At 46.2% G+C, this 19,498-nt stretch overlaps 2 protein-coding genes and 1 long non-coding RNA gene across 3 annotated transcripts; 2 read left to right on the plus strand and 1 right to left on the minus strand.

The window, feature by feature from the left end:
* Positions 1-325: 325 nt before the first annotated feature.
* On the minus strand, positions 326-9,959 carry rcor1 (REST corepressor 1). Its single transcript, XM_011492635.4, has 13 exons — positions 8,403-9,959; positions 8,266-8,325; positions 7,509-7,589; positions 7,380-7,432; positions 6,489-6,650; positions 6,298-6,416; positions 5,400-5,478; positions 5,274-5,324; positions 3,377-3,523; positions 3,229-3,306; positions 1,209-1,266; positions 877-1,115; positions 326-787 (listed from the first exon to the last, which is right to left on the minus strand). Exons 1-13 carry the CDS (start codon positions 8,584-8,586, stop codon positions 743-745), a joined length of 1,356 nt encoding a protein of 451 aa, XP_011490937.1. The 5' UTR covers positions 8,587-9,959; the 3' UTR covers positions 326-742.
* Positions 8,713-16,631, plus strand: LOC144989119 (uncharacterized). The gene is made up of 3 exons (XR_013653274.1): positions 8,713-8,852; positions 16,084-16,224; positions 16,293-16,631. It is a non-coding gene; the product is annotated as an uncharacterized LOC144989119 (long non-coding RNA).
* Positions 16,632-17,925: 1,294 nt separating this feature from the next.
* On the plus strand, positions 17,926-19,174 carry ankrd9 (ankyrin repeat domain 9). Its single transcript, XM_004084400.5, has one exon. It carries the CDS (start codon positions 18,151-18,153, stop codon positions 18,976-18,978), a length of 828 nt encoding a protein of 275 aa, XP_004084448.1. The 5' UTR covers positions 17,926-18,150; the 3' UTR covers positions 18,979-19,174.
* The last annotated feature ends 324 nt before the right edge of the window (positions 19,175-19,498 follow it).

The raw sequence follows: 19,498 nt of genomic DNA on the forward strand, positions 1-19,498 counted from the left end.
TTCATCAAATGGTGAGTTGGTCAGTAGAAGATGATCTGCTGATCAGTATGATGGCTTTTTAAAAGAAGTAGTTTACTTTTGAACACAACAGATGATGAATGGAAGGACGATTAAATCGATCATCCTTCTGTCACGTTTTTTCACTTGAGCCGAGTTTGAGGCCGTTTTTCAAAATAAAAGGATGCGATTCCAGTCAATTCTGTTCCGTTCGTAGATTCAACACAAACTGTGATTAAGTCAATGAAGTTAAGAGATATTTTAGGTTCAGTCCTCCTCAATTCTATAAAATGACGTCTATCAAGTTGATTTAAAGACGACACACATGACCTTTGAACTTTGGTTTTATTGTATTTCTGCTAAAAAGACTAAAATCCTTAAAAACAGGATGACATCATCAGACATGCCCTCACCTGAGTGACATTATCCATTATGGCTGCTTCATTTCTACAGATCAAAGCGCAAAGAAATGCAAACAGGAAGTTAAAGGTTTAAACGCAGACAGACTTCAGAATAAAGGTAGGAAAAGAAGAAAAAAAAAGGTTCTCTCTCATTGATCGACAGGCAAGTTCTGATTGGTCCAGAAAAGGTGACACAGTTCATGACACAAACCTTAAACCTGAGCAACAGAAGAACTAAGAAACTCAGGGAAAAAAATAATACAAACACAATAAAATAGCAATAAAACAGAGACCCCCCCGGGGGCGGAGTCAGGCATTAGGGGCAGGTTTTAGGAGGTGTGGCTTCAGGAAGCTAATGGCTTCTCAGGGTCTGCTGGAGATGATAAATCCTGCAGGACGACAAATGATAAGAGGTGTCAGCCGATCAGAATGAGACCGTCACACTGAGAACTCTGGGATTTGTAGTTGAACTTCTCACCTCTTTCTTCTGCTTGCAGGCTGGTTCCTCTTCCTCCTCCACAGCACATGCTTCTATCTTGTCCTCGTCTCCTCCCCCGCCTCCCGCCTCCATGCCATGTTCTGCCTCCCACTCCTGCAGGACCTCATCCAGGTTGAACCTGCGTCTGTAGTTCACCAGGAAGTTCTTTACTTGGACCACCGACTTGTTGCCGATCACATCTGAGATGGCCTGGAAGTCCCGCCCGTACTTCCTGATCGCTGTACAGGATTGAAGGAGGAGGAAGAGTCACGGACCAATTACAGACCAGAAAGCGTTCTAGGTCACCTGCTCAACAGTATCTCAAGTGTTACCTTGTACAGCGAGAAGCTGCTCCTCTGTGGTCCAGCGGTTGTTGAACTTCTGAGTGTTCTAAAACATCAGCAGGAAGACAGAAGCTCTTAGATGTTTGAGAAGAGCTGAATCTTGAATTCTTGTATCAGTGGTGACCCAGCTACCAGGCTGTGGACCGGTACCGGTCGGTGGGACAGTTGCAAAAAAAGCCCCACCTGCATTCTTTCTGTTTTATTTCTAATCTGATTCTGAGAGAAGTTTTATTTTGAAAAACTTCTGGATTCTCTCCACTACATCCGACGCTTTCTTGACGCATGTCGTAAATCCATCCGCCGCTCCCCCCAAAGTTAACAAAAAAAAAACATTTCGATCGTTCCTTTTGGTAGAAAAGATCCAGAGAGGAAACAGGAGAGCCTTCAACTTCAAAATAAAAGCTGCATTTACAGACAAAAACCAGGAGCCTTTAATGATGACGTCACACTATCTGATTGGCTGTACGTTGGTCCGATGACATGTGAGATAGTGATAGAATTACGGAGCCCGAGCAGATCTCGACACTACGTAGTTTGTCCAAGTGGGGCTACCGTAGTGTGACATCATCATTAGTGTCAGGCCCCAGAACACTCATCGCAGGCCGAACAGTTCTGGTTCCTACACCGGTCCGTGGGCGGCAAAAGGTCAGGGATCACCGACTTAGAACATAAAATGGCATGAATTTTGTTTTCAACATGAAACTTGTCACGTGTTTCAATATTTCTTGCTAGTATGTTAGCACGATGTTAGCAGCATTTATCTGTCTGACGGGATCTAAACGCACCAAACGTCAGCAGAATTAGCCAAGACGACGTCGTCTTTGTAACAAAGATTTTTTACTGATGTCAACGTTTTTCTGGATTTAACCTGCTTCTACCTGATTGGTTGAGCCTTCAACCCATTGTTATTCTAGTATCTCCCTCCATTTTTTGCCGCTTAACTCCTTCTACAATTTTTCATCTATTTCAACCATTCAACTATTCAAATGTTCAGCTCTTTCGGCTTTTTCCAGCTGTGACTTTTGCTCCTTCAAATCCCTAAACTTTTCAAGATATTCCAGGATTTCTGCCTCCATTGAAACAAATGGGGAATCCTTGGTGCAGAAGCTCGCTGGTTCGATCCCCGGCTCTGGCTTTTTCCACAAACATATCTTTATCGTTATTGTGCTGTGTTAACTTTATTTATGGTCAACTTTGATCATTTCTTTATTTCCTTTATTTTTCGAGCCTTTTCATTTTCATTCAGCAATATAGCATCAATCCTGCATTTTCTTCTGTTAAAGCCGCTCCTTCTTGTTAGTATAAATTTAATACAACCTTAGAATCTCTAAAAACCTTTCAAAAAATCGACATAAAAATAAAAAATAAACTATTTTCTTTGGAATCTGAAGAGGTTATCCTCATAAACGTCATTATTTTATTGCACAACTTCAACCGCCGTCGTTCTGTGACATCATCAGAAACAGATTCTTTGAAAAACTCATTCTAATGTTGAATGATGGAGTGGACCGTCACTGCAGCTCTAGACTCTGGGGAAACTCCAGATTTTACCTGGAACTTCTAGAAACTGACGAACAATTTCCGCTTCAAAAAAGGAGGAAACATTTGACGCTGTTGGAAACCGCAGCAGAACCTGAAAAGTCCAGAAGCGTGATTGACAACCTGCAAAGCAGGAACAGCGGCATGGAAGGAAGGGGGAGAGGGGGGGGGACTTCCTGTTTTGAATCTAAACAGAGTTTCAACATTCGTGCGACCTATCTGGATCTGTTAGGATACAGTTACTCCAAAAGAACGATGGAACCGAAGCCGACCCGGTCGTTCTGAGCGTTCGCCACTGAGCTGTGACCCAGAACAGACCAGGACGCGTGCAGACGTGTTGGTGCACGTCTGCCCGCGTGCAAAAGCTGCACATGCACGTCTGCAGACGTGCATGTGCAGCTTTTGCACGCGGGCAGACGTGGAGCCGGAGCCCCACTAGAGCGGTGGGAAAGCGTGTTGCCATGGTTACCTCGGGCTGCTTGAACTCGTCGACCCCCGAGCCCAGGTTCTCCTTCAGAGAGCTGTTGGTCTGCTTGATGCTCTGGATCTGAAAGTGACGGACAGGTGAGCGAGCGCTCTGCGGGGGGGTTGGGGGTGACAGGAGGACCGGGACGGACCTGTCTTTTGATGGAGACCACCTGAGAGTCCAGCTGCCTGATGAGGCCCTGAGGGGTTGAAGATGACAGAGAGAGGACGTCCTGGTGGCTCAGGAACATCCCTCTGGGGGGGCGTTTCTTCATCCTCTGGGCCGCCCTCCCACCAATCTGCGGAGGGGGGGTCCGGAGGAACAACAACAACAACAGGAAGAGTCTGAGCATCTCCCCAAAACCAGAACCGAATCTGTGCTACAGAACCGTTCTGCTCCTCGACCCGCGTCGCAGTCTGATGATGTCATAGCTGCGCCTGTCCTGACCTGAACGTCTCGATGGAAATCTCCCCTCAGGATTAGTTTAGCTGATGACCTCTCACCTTAAACATCAAGAAGCTTCTAAAATCCTTAATGATCAATGGCTGGCGTTACAGCTACAGGAGAAATCTATCTGAACCATCTTTTATATGATGGTTCCTGATACATTTGGTATAAATAACGAAATTACAGAAATACATTAAAAAATTCTACATAACATTTACCCCACAAATATGTCTCTATCAAAACTGACATACTTTCAGTTGTTTCACACTTTTTTGTTATGTATATAATTCCACATGTGTTAATTCATATTTTTGATGTCTTTAGTGTGAATCTACAATTTTATGAAAATAAAGAAAACTCTTAAGGCCCGTACACACCGGGACGTATTTCGCCGGCGATTTTCGCCGACGTTTAACGCCTCGTGACTAAACAAAGGGCACCAATGAGAGTGTGCACACAGACGCGAAAAAACGCCACGCGTCAAAGCGTCAAAAAAAAAAAAAAACGCCTCGGGTTCGGGTTTTTTTTTTCGACGCGTCGCGTCGAAATCTATTCGACCAATGAGAATGGCGCTTTTGCACACGTGTCTGGAGCCTCTGAAGTTACAGTAAAACACAACTTGGGGGCGCTCAAACACAAAACTGCCTTGCTGAGCACACATACCAGCGAAGAAAATAGACGCCAAGTAGCGTCTACACTGCCGCGAAGAAATATTGACGGACATTCTAAAATATCCCCGAACCAAGCACCAGTTGGAGCTACTGGTGCTTGAAATATTCATGTTTTCTTTGTATTATTCTGACAAGCGCGTAAATACTTGCTCTATTCTTCTGAGTGAAAAGCGACTTTAAGAAGCGTAAAGTTGCGAAGCGCCACCTTGTGTACAGGAGTATTTTTGTTTACATTAAGCGCCATCTAATGTCAGGGAATGAAATTGCATGTTCGCTCGGCCCATCGTCAGCGAAAATCGCCTGGGTGTGAACACAAAAAACGTGGCGAAAAACACTGGCGAATAACGCCTGGCGAATATTCGTCCCGGTGTGTACGGGCCTTTAGAATGAGAGGTATGTCCAAACCTTTGGTCTTTACTGTGTGTATTTGACATAACCAATTGTGTTCTTATTGCAGACCCGAATATGAATTCCAAAGTTTTTATTTTTGCTCTCAAAAAATATTTTTGCGTTCGCAAAACAAATGTTTGTCACCCTAAACTGAAACTCGTGTGAGCAAAACCAAAGATATGAAAAAAGTGAGATGAGACGCAACACATGCGAAAACATTTGTGTTGCAAACGCAAAAATATTTTTTTAAAGCAAAAAAAAAAGAAAGAAATTAAAAGAAAAAAAATATATTTTTAATATTTTCATTTGTGACTTAGAAAGTTTTGTGTGCAACGTGGCGGCATCACTATTACTCCACTGTTCCTGTGCTCCATCAACCCCCAGCATGAAGTTTCTCTGAGGCCTGCAGCACTGCTGTCCCCTAGTGGCCGCTGTGCGTTTTGATCGTTTTCATCTATGAAAACCATAGAAAAAAAAAACAGCCAGGAGGCTGATCTATGAGGTGGGTCTGTCCCAGAGACCAGCCTCAGGTGTTCTTACCTTGAGTCCAGAAGCTGGTTTGACCTCTGACCCCTCCGCTGAGGAACCGACCTGAAAGTGGGCGGGCAGAAACTCTGTCAGCAGCCGCTCAAACAGCAGTCGGCACACGGGAAAGGAGCAGCTCACCTCTTTCTTTTCATCCTTGTTCGCGTCAAACTCCAAGTCGCTGGTGGGATTTGCCTTTCCGTCCTCACCTTCCTCGTCACTGTCAAAACAGAAAACGGCCACTGAATCCACCTCGCCAGAGCTCGCCGCCTCCGCCTCCGGCGAGGTTCTGACGTCAGCTTAGAGTTGAGCCCCGCAGACCCTCCTCTTCATCGAAGCTTTTGTGTTCCGATCGTTGACGGAACCGGAGAACTGGGCTTTGTGAGCAGCCATTTTTTCACGATACTGATGGCGCCATGTTGGAGCCAGACAGCAGTGATGGGTCGGAGTTGGTCAATGTTTCTATAGCAACCGCACTCAATCAGAAGTGAGCTTGTTGGAAAAGCCACGCCCCCACCACTTAAGGACTCCGTCCCGACCGTCCTTTTTTATTGCACTGTCCATGGAGCGGACCTGGGTTACATTTCACTACTGGTTGTATTTGCCAAATATAACTTTGCATGTGACAAATAAAAGAATCTTGAATCTTGATGAATCTTATAGGTGGATACGAGCGTCTGCGGGTAAAAACCTGTGCGGAGCAGCAGGTAAGTGTTCAAACGGGACCGTGGCGCTCAGTTCACATCAGCTGACAGGCGCCAACGCAGCAACGACGGCCTGGTGAAGTCGGCTGTCATTGGCTACACAAAATCTGTCAATCAAACGATTTGAATGCTGCAGCCTCCGCCGACTTTTGCCGAGGCCTCTGATTGGTCCGTTTAAACTACAAAAAAAATCATGAAAATGATGTGAAACAAAAAGGGATCAGATCAAGAAGGGTTCTTCTGACCAATAGTCTGAGTAGCAGCTGTTGATTTTTCTACTTCCTGTTTGGAACGCCAGGGGGGGGTGGGGTCCCCAAGTCCAGGGGTTGACTCACCTGTCACCTCTCTCTCTCTTCTGCTTGCGGTTCTGTCGGTCCATCAGGCTGGTTTTACTGCGACTCTTCTTCCAGGAGTAGTAGAACCGAACCAGGCTGGCCATGGACTTGTCAGGAAGCTACACACACACACACACAGACCGCCGTCAGGCCCCGCCCACCCTCCCGGGAACACGACGGCGTTTTCATACCATCTGCTGGATCCGGTGGAAGCTCTTCCCGTGGAAGCTGAAGGCTTGTTCGAACAAGACCCGGTCCTCCACGGTCCACTCGTCTGGAAACGGCGTGAAGTTGGGAAGGTCGGCCAACGACTTCTCGATGTTGTGTTTGTGCCAGAAGAGCATCCCCAGGGCCTGGGACAGAGCAGAGAGGACAGCTGGAGCGGTTCTGACCGGTTCCGATGGGCTGCAATCCTGATGGGAGTGCAGCAACTGAGGAGGCGTGGCCTAATGCCGCAACACCGTCTTTCTGACCATTACAAACGTCACCGGTCCAGAACTTCTGACCCGCTTCCCTTCAGCGGCATTAAGTCAAATTTTGACTCATTTGTTTAAGTCGCCGGCCCCGCCCACAACTTCTAATGAACTCCTGCCGCTCTGCAGAAACTATGTCCTAGAAAACGACACCCATTCTTTGCTTTTGTTGAAAAAAAAAGCATCAGCATAATTAAGAACACTTTTAAAATAGATGAATAGATGATCGGGGTGGGGACTTGAACGGAGTAGCAATAAAAGCTGAGTCATGAAAACTTTACCTGTAATCAGCGGCTGGCTAAGCTAAACGTTAGCCTCTACAGCTGACAGATCTACTTTGAAAATGTCCCCAAAAAGTGCTGATTCACTTCAAAACTTTATTGTTGTTCCCCAAAATTACAAAGCACTTTAAATAAAGTTTGTTTAGCTGATTGTTTCAGATACAAACCCTAATAGGTTCGATTTCTGAATCATTTTAACGTCTTTGCAAACATTTAATTTGATACATCATGAATGAAAACCAACAAAAAGTTCAACTAAACCCAAGCGGACCAATCAGGGCGGGGCTTAAACGCCCTTAAATAAGTCGCCAATCTTTCAGAACTTCACCTGCTCCATGTTGTATCCGTGCTTCTCCTTGGCGATGGCGATGTACTCGTCCACTACAAGAAAAGAAGAAAAAAAAACGGCGTGAGCCCGTGAAGCGCTGGAGCACCATCACGCCGTGCCGCTTCTTACACTGAGTCTGGTTCAGGACGCTGCTCGGGATCCAAACCAGCATCCCCAGGTTTTCTCGGACCTGAGCCGCCTTCGCCACCTCTGGACAGAAAGCCAAAGCATCATCAAACCACCTGCATCATCACGTCAATAAAAGCAGATTCTGGCCCGATTGGTCCCGCTACACCAGAACCCGGCCCTTTGAACATTAAAAAGTTCTGGTAAGCGTAAAGAAAATGATGTATCCAAACGTCCACCTCTGACGGCAGAGCTCCAACCTCCTTTTTGCATATTGTCATGACCTTATTTGGATAAATGAGGGCGGGGTTACAGCACAGGTGACCACAGGTTGGTGTTGAATAAAGCAGACGGTCTGGTAAGCGTAAAGAAAATGATGTATCCAAACATCCACCTCTGACGGCAGAGCTCCAACCTCCTTTTTGCATATTGTCATGACCTTATTTGGATAAATGAGGGCGGGGTTACAGCACAGGTGACCACAGGTTGGTGTTGAATAAAGCAGACGGTTACATGTTTGTCTCCTGGGCCAAAACTCTGAAGTGATGCTGCTGGCCTCACAGACCACAAAAGGTTTGCATTTAGAGACATGGGTCGGAACCAATTGGGTCAAAACCAGCCAAGCCGATGGACCCAACTAAAGACAAAACTATTTACAACCAGCAGCTCCAGAGAGCCACAGGACCAGAGTTCTGATCCAGGCTCCGGGATGTTGCGGTTCTTTGAGGTTTTACCTCACGGTTCCCGTTAGAAGTCTTACCCGGGTCAAAGTCCGGAACCACCGCCTGGTACTGCGGTCCGACCCGCATCCCTCCTCCACCTGCACGCGCACACACAGCAGAGTGAGAACAGAGGTCGCGCGTGGACGCAGGAGCTCGCTGTTCGCGGTTTACCCACCATGCTCCTCGTCGCTGCTGGAGCCCGAACTTCCTTCTTCCCAGCAGCTGTTAGTGCTGGTTCCATTACCGGACAGGCTCTTTCCGCCTGCGCTCGCGGCTGGTCCGTGACCGCCTCCGCCGCTGCTGGCCGCCGGGGTTCGGCCCCTCCTCTTCCCCGGATTCTCCAAGTTTCTTTCCAGCATTACCGGAACCAGCAGGACCGGGAGAGTTCGAGTGGACCGCCGACTCCTCCCGCTGGTAGCCTACTACTAGCTAAGCTGCTTCCCGCTGCCAAAACTCAACCGGCGAACCGGACCGGACCTGCGAAACGGGTCTGAAACGGAAAGAACCGATTCACCTGGATGTGACCCCGCAGTGAAGCTCCGGGTCAAAGGTTCCGACTCAGGAGGATCATCAATGCCCCCGCAAGTCGAGGATGCTAACGACGGCTAACTTCAAACCCACCCAGGTGAGCCCGAAAGTTCTGGAACAAACATCCGAACCAAGAACGATCAGACATAAAGAACCGACCACGATACCGGGTCGATATACAAGCACAGGACCCCGAACCCGGCCAATACCAGCGATCAGACAGCCAAGCGCGTGAGGCTCATTGATCCGCGAGGAGGGTAACTGGTTCGCCTCTGCCGCCCCCACAGGTCGCTGACGGTACTGCATGCAGACAGAACCAGACCAGTCAGAACCACCAATGATCCAATTGGAAGGTTTTCTGAACAGTTAATAATAATAATATACATTTTACTTAAGTAAAACAGGCACAAAATCAACAGTTAACTAATAGATAAGGAGACTAGGTAAATATTCAATACCAATAGGAAATAAAAAGTGATTAAAGCAAACAAACACATTTGGTTTACGTTTTTTTCATGGAGGATGTTATAAATCTTCTAAAAGATGCTTTTCAAATTCTCAAATAAAAGATGTAAGAAATATTACATTAAAATAACATTTATGAAAGGAGATTACAAAATTACAAAAAAGAGAGAGATTTCAAAAAGAGGCTGTTTGAAAAAAGTCATATTTGTGGGTGGTCCTGCTCTGCTCCATCCTGATCATCCACCTGCAGACGAATAGATCTTCGTCCTTGTTTTCCTGCTCTGAGCTGGAATCTGGATCTAAACTGGAATGCTGGACTGCTCTGATATTGTTTGGCATTTTAGTTGCACTGGAATGTTCGGTTGGGGTTGTGAAGGGGGCTGTAAGCCAGCTGGAGAGCATGCTAACCAACAGCTCTGAGTTATGGGTGACAGGAAGGGGGAGCGGGGTTGCTCCGCGCCATCGGTCCCGCCTGTAACTCACAGGAAACGACCATTGTCTTGATTTTTGGCTAAAAACCTCATAATCATAATTAAAAGTCCCCTGCTTTGAAAATAGACCAATAGAGGATAAGAGGGGGGCATTTACTGAAATAATAGTGAGAAGTAAAAGTTGCAAAGGGAATAGTTAAGATTGAATAAAACCAACAGATGTTGAAGCAGATGATGCTGATGTGTCCAAGAGGTTTGAAATTACCACTTATAGCCTGTAGGGGGCAGCAGAACAGCAAAGAAAGTTTTTTTTTTAAAGGCGAGGGCACTGAAGGAACATTTCACTGCATATTTCACCCTAAAACCTGGTCCTGTTCAAAAACCACAGGACCTGGACTGTTCAGACCTGGATTAAATCAGGATTTATATAGTAAAGAACACATTACACATTACATGCCTTTGATTAGCGAAAACCTTAGATTATGATTTAGATGGTAAAGAATAGGATCATTGTATGTAATTGATGCATTTAAAATGATATTTATTGTGCATCAGTCCACCCGTTGTTGTGGGGTGAGCTGTGTTGCAGGCAGACGACACAAATTCACAAGACGGGAGGCAACAGAAGTTCCAAACAACAAATATTTATTTTTAAACACAAAGTGCTGCGAGCAGGAAAGGCACAAAAACTTCTAAAAAAATTAAACCCAAAGGAAAGGAAGTCCATCTAATCTGGTTTAAAAAACTCTGTCCACCTTTCTCTTTTTGGACCCTGACATTTTAATGTTCATCTCTTCCTTTTTCAGTTTCACCCATCTCTTTCCCTGTCGTCCGTATCTCTCCCTTCCTCATGTTCAGAAATCAGAAACTGTGTTTCATGTACTCTTTACTGTCTAAATCATTATTTAATCCAGGTTTAAGCAGTCCAGGTCCAGTGGTTTTTCAATAGGACCTGGTCTTAGGTGGACTCATTGCATAAAATGCAATAAAATTATCCTATTTCACATTTTCACAAATCAGAAAGTGTGTTTAATGTGTTCTTTATTATCTACATTATTATTTAATCCAGGTTTGAACAGTCCAGGTCCTGTGGTTTTTGAACAGGACCCGGTCTTAGTGTGAAAAATGCAGTGGAACGTTCCTTTAGTGGCCTCTCCAAACAGAGCCAACTTCAGCGTCTAAAAGGTTTGTTACTTACATGCATATTACGACATGCAGTAGAACGGGACCGTCCAACATGTCAACGTTACACAGAGGAATTTTTAAAGATAGATTTGAAAGAAGAGATAAAAGGAAAATAAATATATTTAATTAAAAATGATGATTAAATGACCAACAAAACACAAAGCAAATAAAATGGAATCTAAAAATAAGCTGTAATACAGTACAAATGGAATATAAAAAGATCAAAGATCAGAGGTGTAAACTGGAAGTAAATACCTTTCTGTAGACATAAACACAATAGACACGTGCTGAGCTCATGGGTTAGGGTTTAACCTGCAGAAATGAACAAAAACAAATGAAATCATGTTTAAGTAGATGATCAAAATGGTCCATATTCTGTGGTGGTTTGCACAGTAGAGGGGCTTGCGCTGGTAAATGTCTAGATCCAGTATCCGTTCCGGGTTCTGTGAGTCCCGGTTGCTCCTGGATTGTCCATCAGGGTCATATGTGTGATGTTCAGCTGGACACCCGTTCCTGAAGGCCTGGCCTTCATGAATCAGGGCTTTCTTCACCTGGAACCAAGTGAAGTCATGCGTGAAGTGGGCCCCTAGAGCTGTCCATGGTGCTGGGTTTGTGTGACGGGTCCTGCTGAGCGCCAAACCCCCCCAAACAACTCGGTGGTTTTGCTGACGTTCAGGTTTAGGTTCACCTGTATAAATACTACAAATACATTTTTTTATTGTGTTCTATGCAGCGTCAGCCCTAATTAAACTACGAACATTTGATATTTTTCATGATGCTTTCATTGTCTGAGTTTTACTATGACACAATGTCTGTATCGTTTGCATTCGTTTAACTGTTTAACATCGGGTGTTGCCGGTGAAACCTATTAACTCACGATCTCTGATAAACCTTCCACCGCAATCGGCGTGACTCGGCTGATTCTGAACTGCCGTCACGCCAGCCGCCATTCAGATCTGCGGTGTCAAATGAGCCACTCCTGAATTTTTACTGCTCTCGCATTCGCAGCTTTACGGGAACTGGGCGAACACGGCTGAAATCCCTTTCCAGTTTTCAAAATAGGTTAAAAACACTGAAAAGTCAAATGAATGACTGAAGGACAAAATAAACATTATTCTTATATTAATCAAATGAAAAATTATTATGAAAAAGGTTGAGATAAGATTGGGTGTGTATAAAGATACTCCCAACCGTATAGCCCATTCATGTATGTTAATTGTAAATGTAATTTAATTATTCTCATGTGGACATGTTATGATGTAGGATTTTTGAAAATCAAACACTTCATTATGAAATATAGACGTGGAGACTTCTGACAGAGATGCTATGTTTGAGACATTGTAGTTTAAGTTTTTGCAATAATCCATGATGGCAACTGCTTTCATTCTCTTCAGGACTATTTTGGCTACAGAGACTGACATTTCCAGACACTTTTACTGTCGAAAATCTGAGTTATTCGTGTTTGAAATCCCAAATATTTTACGTTTTCACAAAGTCCAAACCTTCTTTTTCTGACAGAGATGCAGCTGTTTTTTCATTCTCATTTCCCTGGATTTTTCAGATGCTACTTTCCTTCAGAATCTTGGGGTAAACCTTGACAGGCAGGTCAGGTCAGGTCAGGTCAGTGCAGTAGTCCAGTCTAATTTTTATCACTTGAGGTTCATCAGCAAAGTTAAGCCACATCTTCCTCCTCATGCTGTGGAACAAGTGATCCATGCTTTGATCTTCTCCAGACTGGACTACTGTAACTCTCTCTACAGTGGCATTGACCGTCTCTGCTCCGCCGTCTCCAGCTGGTTCAGAATTCAGCGGCTGCCTGTTAACAGGGACCAGACCGTGTGAGCATATTACTCCACTTTTACACCCTCCTCACTGGCTGCCTGTGTCTTTTAGAATCATTTTTAAGATTTTACTTCTGATTTTTAAGTGTTTGAACGGTCTGGCACCTCCGTATCTCTCTGAGCTGTTCCATGTGTGCCGTCCACGTCGAGTCCTAAGATCTGATGATCCAATGCTGTTATTGGTTCCCAGGACTCTGCTTGTGACTCGGGGAGACAGAACCTTTTCAGTTGCAGCTCCTTAACTCTGGAATGCTCTCCCCTTTTTTGTGAGGTCAGCCAGAACTCCATCCATCCATCCATCCATCTTCCTCCGCTTATCCGGGACCGGGTCGCGGGGGCAGCAGACTGAGCAGAGATGCCCAGACTTCCCTCACCCCAGCCACTTCCTCCAGCTCTTCTGGGGGGACCCCGAGGCGTTCCCAGGCCAGCCGAGAGACGTAGTTTCACCAGCGTGTCCTGGGTCTTCCCCGGGGCCTCCGCCCAGTGGGACATGCCCGGAACACCTCTCCAGGGAGGCGTCCAGGGGGCATCCGGACTAGATGCCCGAGCCACCTCAGCTGGCTCCTTTCGATGTGGAGGAGAAGCGGTTCTACTCCGAGCTCCCCGCGGGTGACCGAGCTTCTCACCCTATCTCTAAGGGATAGGGTGAGAGTTCAGCCAGAACTGTTAGTAATTTTAAAACACTTTTAAAAACTCATCTTTTTATTCAGGCTCTTAACTCCAGTGAGCAGGTTTAGTGGGTCAGCTTGTTAATGTTAATTTTATTATTTGATTGTTTTTTATAGTTTCTTTATTGTATCATAAAAAAAACCTCAAAAATTAATTATTTTATGTGCCTGTATAAAAATTGATTCCTCTGGATTTTTCAAAACAGGAAGGGGAAAAAGCATGGACTAATTTGGAGAATGGTCAGGATGGCTTTTTTGACTTCTGAAGGGCACAGACAGGCCACAGGTAGAGGCCTAAGAAGACCGGCTGGTAGACGACGAGGATCCTTCATTCTGGCACATGCTGGACACGAAGAAACAAAGATCTTTGTAGGGCAAAATCCTAAACTACAGTGTGTCAAACATTGTTTGTGTCAGAAAAAGACGATTGGACTTTGTGAAAATGTAAAATATTTAGGATTTTTAACATGAATAACTCAGATTTTTTACAGTAAAAGTGCCTGGAAATGATTGTAGAAGTAGCCAACATAGTCCTGAAGAGAATGAAAGCAGCTGATGGCCTGGATTATGGCAAACTCCTAAACTACAGTGTTTTAAACATTGCATCTTTGTCATAAGATGCAATGTTGAGACAAATACCTAACAGTATTGGTCATTTACAATTAACATACATGAATAGATAATATGGTTGGGAGTTTTGTTATACACACCCAATCTTATCTCTACCTTTTTCATAATAAATGTTTATTTTATTAATATAAGAATAATGTTTATTTTGTCCTTCAGTCATTCATTTGACTTTTCAGTTTTTTTCAACCTATTTTGAAAACTGGAAAGGGATTTCAGCCGTGTTCGCCCAGTTCCCGTAAAGCTGCGAATGCGAGAGCAGTAAAAATCCAGGAGTGGCTCATTTGACACCGCAGATCTGAATGGCGGCTGGCGTGACGGCAGTGATTCTGACGCAGAAGAAAAGTGGTTTTTCATATCGGCTTTGCACACATTAGTAACCTACAGTGTTTCGTGGCGCCCAAAGCCGCTGTTCTCCATTTCACAATCACGCAAACGGTTGAAGAGTGACGGGAGCCAAAGGAATGTCAACACTGAAGGGTTACATAAATAATAAAAATATTTATTGGGCGCCTTTCTAGGAACCAAAGGTCGCCACACATAATAGTGAAAGCAATAAAGTGTTCAGTAAAATATGCCCTTTAAAAACAGGGAGGAATGTTGTTATGGGGGGAAATACGGTATGCATGCTGGAAAAGGTGGGGTTCTAGTTAGTGAATTGTGAGAGAGAGCCAATGTTTGGCAGGTCAGGGGGTAGTGAATTCCAGAGCCGGGGGGCAAAGTAGCTGAATGCTCCCCATAGTGACGAGGCGAGCAGTGGGGGACCACCAGATGAAGGGTGGAGGAGGATCTGAGGGTACGGGTGGCAGTGGCGACACATGGCCACCCCACTAGCCACTATAAACTGTGGTAGCATCAGGTGTGCAGTTCATCCCAAATGTACAGCCTGCAGGCGGCGAGTCGCTCTGATCACCTTAACTGGCCCACACCCCCTCCCCTCCCTGCTGCCTTTGCGTGTGCAGACATCAAAAGCTACAGATGTCTGCACAGCTGGATGCAGAACATGAATAAGACGGTGAGGCGGATCTTCCTTCGGGGTTCACTTCCGCGTTTGAACCCTCGGAGCCTCCAGAGCGGGTCAAACCAAAGAACCGGTCTCAGTTCTTCAAGAGGAACTTTCTTTATTATTTTTACCTTAACTCCAAAACGGCAACTGACCGCGCATGGATGCGCTTCACACCCTCACACGCGCCCCCCCCCTTCCGCGAGTACCGGTTTCAGCACACACACACACACGGACACACACACACACGCATCCCAAAACACTACATTTCTTTTCACACCTGTTAGATATTTTCTGTGGTGTCTTAATCAGTTTACTGTAATTTACTTGACCTGATCTGTTTTGTGCGCAAATACAATTTCAAAGACACCACAGCATCAGCGGTGGTGGAAGTGCAAAGACATTATTTTTATGTATGGAAATTAGGTTGTCCCCCGTCACATGTGTCTGACATTTCTGGTGTGTTGTGTTAACAGCAGCATGTAGATGTGTTTTTGTCCTGTTTCCACAGTTACCTAAAGTCATTAGTTGATGCTTGTGTATGTCAATTTTCAGAGAATGAAGAAAAGTCTACAAATATTCTTATTTTAAGAAGAAAAGTACAGCAGAAGGAGCGAAAGAGATGGTAGGGGAGCAACAGAGGAGTAGTGAGGAGGAGGAAGATGAGACAGAGCAGCATGAATGACAGAAGATAATGAGGAAGAAAAACATGAGATGGCATCAGACGAGGGACAGTCAGCATCATTGGTCAGAGACGCAAGCGGCTCCACCTGTTCCTGGACCAACAGGTGAAGTTAGAATTATGTTGCCCTAATAATGAAACTGTTTCATGTTTATTAGCCTGAATAGAAATGTCTATAGAATTAATCATTATTACAATGGAAGGGTATAATTATTGCTATTATTATTTCAGAACAACTGATTTGACTTTATTATAGATATCTGCCAGTCAAAAGCCGAACACTCCAAGCAGACAATAGCATTAAATAGAAACACAATAAATCAAAATATGTCAGTAGGCATTTAGCTTTCTGTTACAGCTGTTTTACTAAATTTAGCTGAATGAATTTTAAAAATATAGCTCATGGTTTTTGTGTGCCACCCCAAGATTTAAAGTGGCCCCCTACCGGCCACAGCCATGAAAAATTTCTGGAGGCACCACTGACGACAAACAGGATCCGGATGGTATGACGGGGCAAAGGTTGTGGAGGCCGTGTGAACGGTAACCGATGGAGAGGCAGCAGAACAGGTGTGATGTGCTGGATGGATGTGTGTTTGAGAGATCATTCTGGCAGCTGACTTTTGAACATTTTGTAGTTTTCGTATAGTTTTTTGTGGTAAACCAAAAAGAAGGGAGTTGCAGTAATCCAGGCGGGAAGTGACGAGGCTGTGCACCAGGACGGCAGTGGAACGAGGACCGAGTGAAGGGCAAAGACGACGAAGGTGGGTGCTGGGAAGGTGGGAACAGGCAGTCTGTTCTCCGCATTTGACCCATTGGTGAGCTGCAGACACAGCCGCGCTCGGGGATCATTTGGTGGTTTAATGCTGAGTGTCAAGAGAGTCTTCGGTATGACTCGGGCCGGAATTGAACTGGCGACCTTCCAGTCACAGGGTGGTGGACACTCTACCACAAGGCCACTAAGCTGGAAGTGAAGGAGAGGGTGCTGTTGAAGATGACACCCAGACTCTTAACCAGGAGAGGGGAAATGGAGGAGTTTCCAAAGGGAATGGAGAAATTCTGGATGCTTTTTATAACAGATTTAGTGCCAATCAGGAGAAGTTCGGTTTTGTCATTATTTAATTTTAAGAAATTTGCGGTAAACCAGGATTTAATTGCAAGAAGGCAGTCAGTGAGGGAAGTGGGAGGAAGAGAGGACATTGGCTTGGTGGAGATGTAGAGCTTGGTGTCGTCCGCATAACAAAGGAAGTGTATCGTGTATTTACGGACGATTTGACCAAGAGGTAGAAGGTAAATGATAAATAACAGGGGTCCCGGGACAGAACCCTGGGGCACACCTGTATTGACAGGAACCGCGTGGGAAGTGAATGTTTTTAATTGAAAAAATTGGGTGCGGCCTGAGAAGTAACCTACGTTTTTACAGGGATTTTGTAGCAAAACTGATCTGTAAATCACTGTTAACCCTTAAAAGAAGGGAAAGGATTCCCGCGCGCTGTCTAAACTCGCAAAAGACGAAAATTAGTTGCAACGTTTTAGCTCTAAGGTTTTCCAGCGACGATGACGTTGATTCAGTGGGTGAAGATCATCTCTCATTTTTCCTCTGTGGCCAAGCAAACATCCTTTCTGCAGAGAATGCTGGGTATTCTATCCCCCCCCCGCCATCCAAACAGGAAGTGGCTCCAAGAAGCCAAAAATAGACTTTGGAAAGAAATAAACAGTAAGTATTCCGATACTTTTTTTAAACATCTTCTTAATAATTCCCATTTTTTCCATGATATTCTTTTAGTAGTTAAAGTTATAAACTGACCAATCAGAAGCCTCGATGAAAGTAGGTGGAGCCTGCTGGCTCCCACGTCCAAACTTCAAAGCTTTTGATGCATTAGTGATGTAAACATGTTTCACTAATGCAGGCACATATTTGTTGCCTCATCTGCTTTTAAGATGCTCAAAGGCGTTTGATGCCCGGTCAGTTTAGATCAGTTTGGATTTTTGGTGCCTAACTGAAAACCTTTATTTAATGTCCGCTACAGCTAACCAGGGGCCCAGAGGCGTCATTTAGCGTCGCAAGAACCTTAAACATCCCTGCAGAGCCGCCTGTCCCCAATATGATCTGTGATTACATAAGCAGTGGTCCTACCTACCAAGTACACAAATACCAGTACACATGTACACAAACACACAGACACACACACACTGCACAGAAACACCTCAGATCATCTGTCCTCCACTCAGCTGCTCTCCCGTCAGCTGATCGTTTGCTGTCGTCATGGCGACCTGCAGGAAGAGCACTATGTTCACTATTTGGGACACCCGAGCCTGTCCAGCCAGTAAAATAAACACGCTCACATGGAGCGGGGAGGGCGGGGGGCAATCCTATAAGAGCGTGGGGCAGCTGGGGGTATAGCTTTGACCGCTGGAGAGGACCAGCTTCTCAGCTGCAGACGTCTCTGAAACGCAGCCCGCAGGGGTTTATCCTCATCCGGAGGTGGTGCAGCGATGCCGTGGCGTCTGCCCTCTCAGCTGGACGTCCTGTCCCCGTCTTCCTGTCAGCGCCATTGCGAGCGCACGGCGTTTGCGTTCTATTGTGCTGTGCGAGAGCGGCTGCCAGCTTGGCTGCTGGAGGACATGCGCACCATGGAGGTCTTCTGCTGGGACGACGGACAGCCACGGGCCTTCCTGCCATCTGAGGCTCTGCTCTACACACTCGTGCATGACCACCAGGACTATGCACGCCACTTACTCAGCAGGTACTCGGTGAGCGCGCTCAGAGCGCCGCGATGCAGCTTCTGCTGCCGTGTGGGCAGCGGGGCCCAGCACCTGAACGTGGCGGTGCGCTACAACCGTCTGGTGATCCTGGACATGATCCTGGAGACCCTGAAGGACTGCTCGCAGGACGAGCGGCAGCAGTACTTGGACAGCTGCGGCGGCTGCACTCATGTGGCAGACGCAGGAAAGACTGCGGTGCAGCTGGCGGTGGAGCTGTCGCAGGACAACTGCCTGCTGCTGCTTCTGGCCCAAGGGGCTCGGCCTGCCGGGCTGGACGCCGCCCTGCAGCGGCTCGTCTCCAGTGACGCGTCGGAGCGACAGCAGGCGCAACGCTGCCTGGACCTGCTGCTTCTCTTCCTGTCGAATCCCTCGCCACCGCGCTGCCTGCAGGATGAGCCGCAGCGGTGGCAAAGCCTGCTGGGAAATGAGGTGTTCACCTGGCTGTGTGGGCTGGCCCCGCCTCCCCTCCTGTTTCAGGCGCTGCGCTGTTTGGTACAGTCTGGCTTGGACCCCATCAGCTCACTGCCGAACTTTTTGCAGCTCCACAGCTGGCAATGAGAGCATCAGTCGTCATGGAAACAACTTTAACAATTTGTAAATAGGATGTAAATAGACTAAACTGCATAGCAGCAGGACTCTGAGGAGCAGCTGGACCTGCAGGACAAACATGGAGGCCGCTCAGACATGTGAGGCGTCCTGAGCGGCCGTCTGCTGTGATGAGATCGATGTGTCAAAATAAACCAGTGCTCTGGTCTGTTTGTCTTTAATTTCATGCACACACACCTCCGGCTCCGACAGCGGGGGTCCAAAGTCAGAGGAGGTGAGCAGAGATCAGAAGCTTTGGGGCAGCGTCCCTCAGGTAAAGGTAGGTTCTGGGCGGAGTAACCTGACAGAAGAAGAAACTCCTGACTCGGGTGCCGAATTGGCCAACGCTCCAGCCGTGCAGTTAATCTGCTCCTTGTCTTTAGAACCATTTCAGCCCAAAATTCAGTTTCCATCCAGCGCCATCTGCTGGTCATCAGACCACACTGCAGTCGGCTACTGGGATGGCTTCTCAGCCGGGTCGGGGTCACATCAC

This window comes from Oryzias latipes, chromosome 22 (assembly GCF_053564925.1).
Source record: "Oryzias latipes strain Hd-rR chromosome 22, Olatipes_Hd-rR_3.1".
NCBI classification, from domain to species: Eukaryota; Metazoa; Chordata; class Actinopteri; order Beloniformes; family Adrianichthyidae; genus Oryzias; species Oryzias latipes.

What these genes read in the sequence shown, in the direction of transcription:
- rcor1 (XM_011492635.4), bottom strand. Translation starts at nt 8,586, where the DNA reads ATGCTGGAAAGAAACTTGGAGAATCCGGGGAAGAGGAGGGGCCGAACC. An exon ending in GGTTCCGGACTTTGACCCGG is followed by an intron (nt 7,590 to 8,265) that starts GTAAGACTTCTA and finishes CTTTCTGTCCAG; the next exon opens with AGGTGGCGAAGGCGGCTCAG. An exon ending in ACAAGGATGAAAAGAAAGAG is followed by an intron (nt 5,325 to 5,399) that starts GTGAGCTGCTCC and finishes GCCCACTTTCAG; the next exon opens with GTCGGTTCCTCAGCGGAGGG.
- ankrd9 (XM_004084400.5), top strand. Translation starts at nt 18,151, where the DNA reads ATGCCGTGGCGTCTGCCCTCTCAGCTGGACGTCCTGTCCCCGTCTTCC.